Source organism: Archocentrus centrarchus, chromosome 16 (assembly GCF_007364275.1).
Source record: "Archocentrus centrarchus isolate MPI-CPG fArcCen1 chromosome 16, fArcCen1, whole genome shotgun sequence".
Lineage (NCBI taxonomy): Eukaryota > Metazoa > Chordata > Actinopteri > Cichliformes > Cichlidae > Archocentrus > Archocentrus centrarchus.
Window position 1 is genome coordinate 8,475,886 of NC_044361.1, and position 12,794 is coordinate 8,488,679.

At 42.6% G+C, this 12,794-nt stretch overlaps 1 protein-coding gene across 1 annotated transcript in view; it reads left to right on the top strand.

The window, feature by feature from the left end:
* LOC115794434 (dolichyl-diphosphooligosaccharide--protein glycosyltransferase subunit STT3B-like) overlaps nt 1-10,459 on the top strand; it is an 81,626-nt gene extending 71,167 nt beyond the window's left edge. Inside the window, exons 10-16 of the mRNA XM_030749950.1 lie at nt 3,451-3,662; nt 4,954-5,141; nt 6,642-6,813; nt 9,354-9,527; nt 9,705-9,818; nt 9,913-10,122; nt 10,258-10,459. Of these exons, the coding sequence (XP_030605810.1) occupies nt 3,451-3,662; nt 4,954-5,141; nt 6,642-6,813; nt 9,354-9,527; nt 9,705-9,818; nt 9,913-10,122; nt 10,258-10,338 (1,151 nt within the window). The 3' untranslated portion in view covers nt 10,339-10,459. The remainder of the gene's footprint in view (nt 1-3,450; nt 3,663-4,953; nt 5,142-6,641; nt 6,814-9,353; nt 9,528-9,704; nt 9,819-9,912; nt 10,123-10,257) is intronic.
* Nucleotides 10,460-12,794: the final 2,335 nt, after the last annotated feature.

Here is a 12,794-nt window from a genome sequence, read left to right on the forward strand (position 1 = left end):
TTTTTGGAATTACTCAAACATGGGGGGAAAAAAATCAGTACACTACAGCAACAAAGAGATGATAAATAATCATGTTTCTTTCTGACTGCCTGTTTAAATCAGAGGTTAGAGTAAGCTATGAAGCCTGATCAGCATGGTGTTCTGGACAGTAACATGACTGTTTAGGAAGATTTCCCTGGGTGCACACAATTCACAATTAATGGTGTCTCACTTATGGTGCGTTTCATATTATGTTGAGCATTATTTGTCAGCATAGACAAATTCATTCCTTCACTGCCTGTAACTAGCACAGTATCATTATTTCACATCACTGAGTTTTATGAATCAGTGCAGAAAATAAAAAAAATACCTGATTTAAAAAAAAAAAAAAACGTGACTGCTATCCTGTTCAAGGCCATTTTGTTGTACATTTGTGGATCGCTTTCAGTGTGGTGGCTATTTTTAGACTTCTCACTGGAAGTCCCTTTCTGACCACTTACCCTTTGCGTGCTGTAATTTCATCACCAACATTAAACGTAAGAGCAAACTTCAGCTCCTGCTTCAAGCTGGCCTGCTCTCATGTGTTAGAGGGTTGCTGGTGATGAGCGTGGGCTCTGCAGCTATGGGCGAAGAGTTTGGTGTCCGAGTCCAAAAAAGCGGCACATCAGGTCAGGAATGGAGCCAGATTCATGTTTGTGTTTTCTTTGGCATTCGGGGGATTCTTCAAATTTAATTTGTTCCCCAGGGTGAGGCTGTCGGTGTGAATTTGAGCTTGTCCTAAGGAGAACTTGTCCGTGTTGCCACCCTTCGTGTCCACACGGAGCATTGAAAAGCAGGGGGCTTTAACAGTCACCATTGTTTTAAGTTGCCTCCCTGCCTCTTCATCCGCTTTCCTCACAATGAAAATCAAGTTGAACAGTCACAGGTTTGATACACTGGCAGAGATCCAGTGCATTACAGAGCCACAAGTACAAAGTCACAGGACGGTGCTTACACTCAATGATCTACAAACAGCAGCAGCATTCAGATCTGTCTGCACACGCCCGAGAAGATAATTTAGAAGGGAAGAGGGGCCAAAATTAAAGGTTCCTTTATTCTTTTCTTTTTTTCTTTTTTTTTTTTTAAAGACACTAGTTCCTGAATTTTTTTTTAAGTCTCACCTCATAAAACATACCATTCACATTATTCACTTTCGTGTGTGTGTGTGTGTGTGTGTGTGTGTGTGTGTGTGTGTGTGTGTGTGTGTGTGTGTGTGTGTGTGTGTGTGTGTAAGGGTCAGTGTGTGGTATAACAGTCGTCCTGGAGCAGCTAGCTCAGCAGTATTTCTCATATGCAGTTTATAATGTATTATTCCTAAGCAGAACTCATCATGGTTTATTCCTGTGTAACGTGTTTGGCCAGTGGTTTGTAAAACTCTGTTCATTTCCACCTTTCTATTCTTTAGACTGCATTACATGTCCCTCATTTCCTTTTCAGCTTTTCATTCTGCCTCATTATCTTCTGACATAGTGAGTTTAGCTCCTTTGTCACTTTCAGCTAATTTAGATGCCATGCTGGTTCTAATGAATCTGCTGTTTACTGTGGTTGTTTAATTAGAACTGCCTGATTTGAAAGTAAAATATTTACGAGCACTAAAATGACATTATTAAACAGTTAACACTAGAAACTGAATTAGTATCTACTGTAACAGCACGAGTACAGAGTATAGTTTGTGGCTGAGACAAAAACATTAGCACACAAGTGTATAAAATGATGCATTTATAGGAATGCATCATTTTATAATGAAGCTAGAAGGACAGGTTTCTGCCAAGGCCATGGTCCTGCAGTTTTAAAGAGCACCATCATTATGTCAACAAACTCCTTTTCAGAATCCAGTGGGGTCCAACAGTCTGACACCCCATCCAGAAATCATCCAAAAGTATTGATGCAGACCGGGGGATTCTGCAGTATTTCTAGTTCACCTGTCACACTGAGGCAGATCAGTAGCATTGAGAGATTCTGGTCCTGTGTTGGTGTCTGCTTCTTTGGCTGCACTGAAAATTGACTGAGAATTCAGCCTACGCTGAGGCTACAGAGCTGCTCTTACTTGGAGCCCTCCAAAAAGTCAGCAGCACGTACCCGACAGCAATCCTATGCATGGTTCCAGTGCTGATTAAAAAGTTGGCAGGTAAGGGAGTGACAGTGAAGCTCCCTGTCACTCCCTTACCGTACTCTTACGAAGTGAGAGAGCATTGCATAAAGCTTCAAAATCAAAAGCAGCATGAGAGGAACAGACAGTGACTGCAGTGGATGGTTTTCACAGCTTTTAAGGCTGTTTCACTTCACTAAAAGATATTCTTTGTCTATTATGAGCGCTGACTAATGGGTGGGCAAGATCCTGAACCCTGAGTTGCCCCCAGTGCATCCATCGGAGTGTGAGTGCGTGTGAATGTTAGATAAAAGTGCTGTATGAATGTGTGCGGTGTGTGAATGAGATTTGTAGTAGAAAGTGCTTTGGGTGCTTAAATTGAGTAGAAAGGGTGTTATATAAGTAGTTAAACACAGCAAACAGGTGTTTTCCCTGTGTTGAATCATATAGACAGTTCTGTTTAAAAATGCTTCAAAAGAGCAGTCAAGAGGTCCACTTGTGTATGGCAGCAGTATGCCACAGATCCCCGTGTTGGCACACATGTCAGTAGGTGTCCCTGACCCTAAATTTAAATTCCAAAATCCAAACAGGGTTTGTGCAGAGCCTGAGCCATCATTGCGACTGGTGTGTGTGTGTGTGTGTGTGTGTGTGTGTGTGTGTGTGTGTGAGAGAGAGAGTGTGACTGACTCTTTCAGAGGTGTTAATCTATTTAATTTTCAAGGTTGAAACGCACGGTAACTTGGTAACATTAAGCTCTTGCTTACTTAGTTGTTTCAGGAAAACCGTTAATGATTAAGGAAAATTCAAGCTTTCTTGCTGACGTTGAAGCATAACAGAAAAGATCAGAAATACTCGCCAGCGTGAAGTCCATCTCCCTCCCCCTCCCCTGGCTGGTTCGCGTGTCCTTTCTTCCTTGCACTACTTTCTCGTTTACTTGTTTTGCTGCTCCCCTCTCCCTTGGCAGCTTTTTTTTTTTTTTTTTTTTTAAATGTTCCTCTTACTCTATCTGCTCCCTCCTAATCACTTCACAGAGATTCTTTGATCTTGCACTCTATGAATAAAGTGAATAAAGCCATACATGCACATTTGGGTTTGTGTTTGATCATGTTGTCTTTTTGCTGCTCCTTTTTTTTTTCTCTTTTGACCCTGTTTCCACCTTTTAGTGTGGTTTACCCTGGAATAAGAAGTGCAGTCATTTCAGGTCACTGTTGAACATCAGGTGCATTGCACATGTAAAATGACTTGGTAGCATTAAATTGGCTAAATGGAATCTCATTGAAGCTTGGATGGTTCCATTGTGGTCACCTCTAACCACCTCATCTCTCTCTACTTCTTGTCACCAGTGGCCTTGTATGCCATCAGTGCCGTATATTTTGCTGGCGTGATGGTGCGTTTGATGCTGACCCTGACTCCGGTGGTGTGCATGCTGTCGGCCATTGCCTTCTCCAGCGTCTTCGAACACTACCTGGGCGACGACATGAAGAGACAGAGCCCGCCTGCAGAGGACAGCAGCGACGAGGACGACAGGAAGAATGCAGGGAACCTCTATGACAAGGTCAGGGGTCATCATGAGCGCATTTGATCAATGGGTGGATGTATCTACAGTGTCACATAGCAGCCAAACCGCCATTCCACACTTTGTTTTAACTGCTCTATAAATTCAATACTACATACCAGATGGACACATCTGGCAACTAGCTGATGAAAATAGTGAAAGCTGTTTTAAAGAAAGTTCAAAAGGAAACATGACTAAATGAATGCTCAAGGTTCTTCATTAAAGTCGGATGTGCACATAAGCTGCTGTTTGCTAAAATACAAGCTTTACAAGATTTGTTCCATCAGCCAAAAAAGTGGTTTGAGTTTAAAAAAAAAAAAAGTTCTGCATGGTTTTCAACCTCAGTTTTTTTGTTTTGTTTTGTTTTTTTTCCTCTTCTCTTGGCTCTGTTCGGAGTCACAGAGAGGGGCTATTCCTGATATAGTCCACTCTAGCTGAGAGTGCAGAAGCCCCGCCCACCTACTGCTCAATCCCTTTATTTGTCAGGAGCAGCCAATCGGAAAAAATTTTGGAGGTTGGCCTTGAAAGGGAGTTAAGTTAGCTTATTTCAGACTGAGGGTGAACAGAGGGGCAGCAACAAGGCCCAGCCACCACAAGAGAAACAAGGATCATTTTGGATTGTGTATTATGCAAAGAATAAAAATACAGAGCTGGAAATTAAAGTCCCTTTAATTGTCTTGTGATCTTCCCAAATTTATAATTGATAATTTTTAGCCCACCAATCAGGATCTACTGAAGATGCACAATGCATGTTTCAGAACAGTCCTTACTGATTTTTTTGTTTGTTTGATTTGTTTTTATAAGGAAGAAAATGTGTTCTGCAGATTTGTGGGGCTTCTCTGTAGCTTTTATATATTTAATCAGATACAAGGCAGTTCTGTCCTTTTCTAGTCCCCACATGTGCACCACTTGTTGGATGGATTGTGCGGTAAACATTTATGGGAAACATTCATCATAAAAAGTTTTGGTTTGTAGCTGTTGTAGCTCTCCTCCTCCCCCTTCAGCTATTCAGGAGAAACAAAGAGCACTCATGTCCAATGTTTTTCTCATCCTTCTCTTGCTTTTCTTCCAAATCGATATGTGGGGAATAATGCATCACCAACCTTTCACAGGTCTGCTGAAAGGCGCTGTTAAATGTCACACTATAAAACAGCTACAACACTTAATTGTCTGTCTGAGAATTCTCTGTGAGGACTATTAAACAATCCTCTAGTACATTACCAGCTCATTTGAACAGCGAGCATGTCCTGATGGAGTTTCAGTAACCTTTAACTCTGCTTCTCCCCGGCAGGCCGGGAAGGTGCGTAAACACGTGTCGGAGCAGGAGAAAGCAGAGGAGGGCCTCGGCCCCAACATCAAGTCCATAGTCACCATGTTGATGTTGATGCTGCTCATGATGTTTGCCGTCCACTGCACCTGGGTCACCAGCAACGCCTACTCCAGCCCCAGTGTAGTGCTGGCGTCGTACAACCATGATGGGTGAGAACTCGGGTCTAATGGGACCTTTTATGATTGGAGGAACTATTTTCTATCTTTGAGTTGTTTACAAAGAAAACACCTTCCAATGACAACCACGCTAACAGGATTCTTGTTCACATTTCCATAAAGAGTCAGGCCACTGACCGAACAATCGCTAGTGCTAATGGCGGTGCCCGCTAGCAAACTGTGGTGCTAGTGATGCGTTCAGCCCAGCGAGCACAACACACACACACACACACACACGGGTGCAGAGAGCCTTGACGGCGATGATCCACTCTGTGTTAAAGAGTCGTTTTTTTTTCTAGATGATGGAAATCCGTCGCAGCAATGGAGAACTTTAATGCTGCTAATGTGGATGAAACGCGCCGCTTACACGGAGACACCTGAGCTGCAGAGTTTAATTGAAGCATCAAAGCAAAAAATTTGTGTCGAGGATTTTTTTATAATCAAATTATTGGAGTTACTCGAGGAATTGTTGCAGCCCTAGTTTGCAGCTCCCACAGCAATTGCATGTAAAAATCCTTAAGCAGTTTCTTTCCATAAACGGTGTACACACAGACCATGCTGTCATCATGTTTTCAGTGGAATTACCGTCCATTTTGTGTCTTTCAGTACTGTGGGCTTAAGTGGATTAAAACATTTGGCTCCACATGCAGCAGCTAGCTACCAGATGTTTTTCTTTTTTATTATTTTTTTTAAGTTCTGTTTGTTGAAACTATTCAGTTCATGGTTTAAATGAATAGAGGCGGTCTTAATCCATCCCAAAGCTCCTTCCTACAGCAGGTCCACACTGCGACTTCTCTCTACAGATATCACAAAATACTGTAGTATAACACTGCACACTCTCCGTGGAATAGACTGCCGTCAAATGGAAACTGTCAGGCACATTCTGGTTTCTGAAGCAAAGCTTTCCTGCTGCCAGACAGATTTAAAGTGGACCCATTCAACTTTTACTTTTTTCCTGTCATATTTAATGCTGTTACAGTGATGGATGCTCATATTAAACATGGCCAAAGTTTCAAATAATTATGGTTAGCATATATACAAGTAATCCCTGTAAGCCAAAATGCTCAGGCTTCAGGCTGCTCTAAAAACTCAGTTTCCTACACGTGGCCCTGCATCCTGTCAGTAAGAGAAGTGTCCCTAACATCGTTATCTCAGGCACAGAGCTGAGGGCGAGCACAGAAGCCCCACCTGCCTGCCGTTAAAAGCTTCTATTGCCAAGGGGCAGCCAATCAGAAGAAGGTTGGCTTAAAAGAGCTTGTTTGTGACAGAGGATTAATTGGCCACACCAAGCCCAGTATAAGATAAATAAGGATAATTCTCAATTGTGGATCAGGCAAAGCTAATTTAATAAAGTACAAAAATAAATGTATAGAGCTGGAAATGAGCAAAGTGAGTCCGCTTTAGGTTTATTAAAGGGTTCGGTTGTTTAATAAAATCAAATGCTCCGGTCTAACATCACAGAGGCATTAACATATCTGTAACTGTCCCCAACAGCTCTCGTAACATCCTGGACGATTTCAGGGAGGCCTACTATTGGCTGAGGCAGAACACAGACGAGCATGCCAGAGTGATGTCTTGGTGGGACTACGGCTACCAGATAGCAGGCATGGCCAACAGGACCACGCTGGTCGACAACAACACGTGGAACAACAGTCATATAGCGCTGGTGAGAGCTGATCTGTCCGACCTGCTTCATCTCAGTTTGGTGCAAACTCATTTTTGAAAAGCAGGCTTGAATTAAAGGGTCATGTCAACAGTTTTATGCTTCAGTTTATGAGCTGTGAGGATTTCTAATGGGCGTGTGTTTGTAGAGGAGCATTGTCAGAAATAGATTCACTGCCTTGTCTTGTTTTAGTCGTGTATTTCTGCCTTTTCTTAGACTGCTTTTTTTTTTTTTTTTTTTTGTTGGTTGCTTAGTTACACAGCTTCTGGAGGTTTGTCATGTAGGGCCCTGAGTGTTGGTATGTTGTCTTGGTGTATGACACCACCAAGTGGACATAAATGCATCAGTTTACTGCACTGTACAAGTGAAAGGGAGATTAACACTGTACATCTGAAAGAGGCGCTCTATAGATTTTGTGTTGCAGCTCTACAAACACACATTGATAATAGTGATTCAAATCATAGTCCCTGAGTCAGTTACCTAAAAGAGCGGGTCTAAACCTAAGCTACTTAACAGTTTCTCTGATTGGAAAAGGTTTTTATTATATTTTTAATACGCAGTGCCTACTAAATAGATGAGACAGATTCAAGTGTGTAATAATAGTCATAGTAGCAACTAAAAAGAATGGGGACTGCCTTCATTTAATTCTCTGTATGCAGAGGCTTTGTTTTACTGATGTATGTGGTGGTTTCCTCTTGGGTTACAGCTGGACCAACTAAAAGAAGACCTTTCCTCCTTTTTAGTAGATCTTCAGTTGAAATTATGTAGTTTGCAACAAGGCTGCCAAAACTGGTCAATGTTGACTCTTTGTTCAAAAAGAAGCCCACACAAGTTCAAACCATTGAATAGCTGAGCCTGTGCACTGCAGCCAAATGAGGAGAAACAAAGACAGAGTTACAGCTCTTTTTACATGTGTAGGTACATAGATTTTAGCATAAATGTCCTTTTAAAAGATCTACATTACTAAATAAACAAATACAGTAAGTATGAAGTTATACAACACGGGTATTTGATGCCCAGAGCGAATGCTGTGAAAAACATGGAACAACATCTTTTCCTCAACAACAACAAACCACGAGGGACGTGTGGTGCATGAAGCTTTTATCACTTGCGTATTACTTATTCACTAAGCACAGTTAAGGTTTCACAGCCTTACCTGACCAAAAACGTGTACTACATTGCCAAACGTATTCGCTTGTCTGCCTTCACATGCATATGAACACATATGAGTGACGTCCTATTCTTAATCCATAGGGTTTAATATGATGTTAGCCTTTGCAGTTATAACAGCTTCAGCTCTTCTGGGAAGGCTTTCCACAAGGTTTAGGAGTGTTGATGGGAATTTTTGACCATTCGTCCAGAAGCACATTTGTGAGGTCAGACACTGATGTTGGATGAGGAGGTCTGGCTCACAGTCTCCAGTCTAATTCATCCCAAAGGTGTTCTATCAGGTTGAGGTCAGGACTCTGTGCAGTTCTTCCACACCAAACTCACTCATCCATGTCTTTATGGGCCTGCTTTGTGCATTGGTGTGCAGTCATGTTAAAACAGGAAGGGGCCATCCATAACTGTTCCCACAAATTTGGGAGCATGAAATTGTCCAAAATGTCTTGGTATGCTGAAGCATTAACAGTTCCTTTCACTGGAACTAAGGGGCTGAGCCCGACTCCTGAAAAACACCCCCACACCATAATCCCCCTTCCACCAAACTAACACTTGGCACAATGCAGTCAGACAAGGATTGGCAGACGAGGAAGTCTCCACTGCTCCAGAGTCCAGTGGCAGCATGCTTTACACCACTTCATCCGGCACGCTTTGCATTGCACTGAATCTGAAGACCACATGAAGTTTGGAGGTCTGTAGCGATTGTCTCTGCAGAAAGGTGGCGACCTCTGCGCATTGTGCACCTCAGTATCCGCTGTGATTTTACGTGACTGAGTTGCTTTTGTTCCCACTCGCTTCCACTTTGTTATAATACCACTAACAGCTGACTGTGGAATATTTAGTAGCGAGAAAATTTCACGAGTGGACTTGTGGCCATTAAAGTGATTGTAACACCTGAATTCAATGATTTCGATGAATGAGTGAATACTTTTGGTAATATAGTGTATTTCCATTAGAGATCACTCTGTTGCCTAGTTGTAACACAGCTGCTGAATAATTCCAGCTCTACACTGACCCCCACTGGAAGCAAAGAAGAATTTTTTAATGTTTTAGATGTCTTTTTTTTTTTTAATTTATTTATTTATTTATTTTTATTTTAATGGTGTGACTTAACACAGTTGACTTTGGTGTGCAGCTTACATGTGTCCTTTTCTGTTCCTTCCTTACGAGTGGGTTCTCTGTGGTACATATGGAATCCAGCTTCCTCTGAGTCCAAAAACAAGCAGCTTCAATTCAATCCAGTTCAATTGAATTTATTTATATAGCGACAGTTCACAACTAACAGTCGCCTCAAGGTGCTTTCAGGGAGGTCATTTGGGTTAATTAGTGATTCTAAACTGGCTGCAGGTGTAATGTTTCCATTGTTTGTGCTCTGACAGGTGGGCAAAGCCATGTCATCCAATGAGACCGCAGCCTATGAAATCATGAGGTCGCTGGATGTTGACTATGTCCTGATCATCTTTGGAGGGGTGATTGGCTATTCAGGTGATGACATCAACAAGTTCCTGTGGATGGTGCGCATTGCGGAGGGGGAGCACCCCAGGGACATCAGGGTGAGGAAGACATCTCACACTCGATCTCCTTATCTCACACAGACTCACTCTGCAGTTGATGGGTGAATTGTATGAGGTTTTTGGGTGCAGGGGTGTGCAGCTTTGGTTAAATATGAACGTGTGTTTGTTGCTTTCTTTAATTTTCTTTCTTTCTTTCTCCACCTTTTGTCACCCCAGGAAAGTGACTACTTTACCCCCCAAGGAGAGTTCAGAGTGGACAAAGCGGGCTCCCCCACGCTGCTCAACTGCCTTATGTACAAAATGTCTTACTACCGCTTTGGAGAGATGCAGGTACATCATCAATAACTTCAGTTTTCTCCCCTCAAAGCAAGTACAGATATTTCAGTGTTCACTCAGTCACGTGATGGTTTTGGTTTCTGTTCAGCTGGACTTCAGGACGCCCCCAGGCTTCGACCGGACACGCAACGCCGAAATCGGCAACAAGGACATCAAGCTGAAGCACCTGGAGGAGGCGTTCACTTCAGAGCACTGGCTGGGCAGGATTTATAAGGTCAAAAAGCTGGAGAACAGGGATCGTGTGGAGCACAAGCTGCGCAGCACTGACACCACCAAGCAGAAGCACACCTCTAAAAAGGTAACCTGCCAACATCCATTCCAGCTCTGGCATTCTCACAGCAGTTGTTTGTTTTATGACATTTTAGACTTTTTCTTGTCAGATAAATTTCTCCACAAGTATATAAAAGTATAACACAGTTCTTCCTGTTTACAGACAGCCAAGAGGAAGCGGGGATACGTCAGGAACAAGCTGTCCCTCAAGAAGGGCAAGAAACTGACCAAGAAATCTTTATAGATGATCCACCACCACCTACAGAGGCAGACTGTGGACAGGAGGGAGGAAAACAACTCTTACACACAAAACTTTCAACAAAAATGAGCAGTAAAAAAAAAAAAAAAAAAAAAAAAAAATCTACCTATCAAGATGAATAAGGAACAGCAGAGGTTCTCCAGCTCTGTCATCTTGAACATCCTCACCTGGCTGGAAAACCATCACCCAGGAAACCACTGAACCCGAGCTGATCTTTGACCTGATGTGGGGGTCGAGGAAGAAGAGATGGAGAACGGGGGGGAGGTTGCTAGTCTGAGGGCCTCTCCACACTGGATTTAACCTGAGGAACTGTGACCTTTGACTCACTTTTCTTTTTGTACTTGAACGTGTTGGGGAGTGAGGAGAGACGGAGAGCAAGAGAGATTAGCTGTCCCTCATCAGGGGACTCTGCTTGGGGCTGCTCTATGCATCGCATCATTAACACAGATACAGAAACTCAACTTCTATCATATCTCAAATTCAACCCCAAACGGGCTCCAAACTGACACAATATGCATTCATCTGATGTCATCCTGCTGCACCGATGGGACCCCTTGATCTCGGTTCATTCCCACTTGTTACAATTTATTAATTTCAGAATTTTTAGAAATGCCAGATCAAACCAGTTGTAAACAAAGATGCTGCAGAGGGTTTAATGAATGGTGTGGGACTCTCACTAAATGACAAAAACAAAAGTGGTCAAAATTTGAGTACCAAAGGCTCAGGTATCCCGACTTTTAGGGCTGGATTTCAGGCTTCAGCTGTGTCCATGCGGGGAGCGGTTCACTAGTCACGCGTCGCTTTGAAGCTGATGGTTGGTCACTTGTCATTCCAGGCTCCAGTTGCCTAGGTAACCCTCTAATGTATTAACTACACTGTCATATGTCAATCATCAGTATCCTCTGCTCTCACTGGTAGTTGCTTCAAAGTTGAGAAAAGTTCATCTCCCAACCCGCCCACTTTGCATCACTGAATGTTACTGTGGTTGTCATGTCGCTGCAAATCACTTTCTGTGTGGATGTAACTTCACGATTTACTAAAGAGGCACAATGACAAGTGGGCGGCTGAAAGGTGTCGACAGCTTTTTTTTTTTTTTTTTTTTTTGTGGCTGACCTTACTACCCATGTCTGGGATTTCCCCTTCAGAGTGCAGAATTAGTGGCAGGAGGAATGAAATGAATCACAGACATGATTTAGTAAAGGTTTGTGGCACAGCTGGATGGCTCAGAGCTGTGTGCACGGTGCCAAAGCTAAACTTTAATGACTATAGCTTTTATATTTTTTGTTGGTTTTTCCTTTTTTTACTGCTCTCTAGTATCAGAGCTGTTTCATGATATGTTAAAATGCCTGTCAAAATGCATACATTAATGTGACTCAGTCAGCTCTGAAGTGTTAGATTAGTGGTTTATGTTGTTCAGTTGTCACTGAATCTGAGATTTTCAGGTGGCTGAGACTCAGATTCTTTCCTTTAATAAGTTCCTGCAGCCTCCCACAGCATGGAGGGGGGCACAACACGCAATCCACACATTTAAACACGTGGCATTTATTCATTAACATGCAGATTGGTGAATAATGTCCTGCGTTCTTCTGCATATCCTAAAGGCCAGCTGTTACAGATGCTAGGCTTATATGACAGACTTGTATTAATGCAGCTGTTCCGTGGAGAAAAAAAAAAACCTGAGTTCAGATTTTTTTTTCCAGAGAACCGCTGCTTCACGCGGTCACTGTTAATTTCTAACGTAACGTCTCATTTCTCCCTCAGCTGCCTCTCAGTGATCGGTCATGACTGTGCTCATGTTATTGTCTTCAGGTTAGTAGGTATTTACTCTTCTGCTCTGCTCATATTTGACCTGCTAATTTGTGCTGCTCTTGGTAGGATGTTGGTCACTGTTGGTCATGAATTAGCACAATGCAGAACTTTCCTCTACTACTGGCACCCTAATCTGGTCCTTAATCTTTAGTCCTATTCATAAAATACTGGAACCAGCATTTCCCATAATGCAGCAGCTCTGCTTTAGTTTGTTTACAACCTGTCTGATCAGCTGGCTGTTTACTGGACACCTTATCTGAAACGGCAATGTTGAGCTGCAGCCCAGTGGGTAGAAATAAACATATCTGTACTCTTTATTTTTTTTTTTTTTTTTTTTTTTTTTTAAAATCAGCTGATGATGGTTAGTGAGTGAACATGTGGTCTGCAGTCTGGCACCATGTGTGAGCTGCACAGGAATCCTGTAGGAATGGCTCACTGCTGCAAATCATTCCCACTTTCTAGCTAGTAGAACCCATGTGCTTGCCTTTTGCTGCTGGTAGCTGATGCCAGTGGCGGCGTGTGCGTCACGTCTACCAGTGTTACCGTTAAATAGCCATTTGAAAGTATCCTCGGCTGTTGGTGAAAACGATGAAAGGAAAGCAACAACAACAGCAGCAGCAGCACTGATGCAC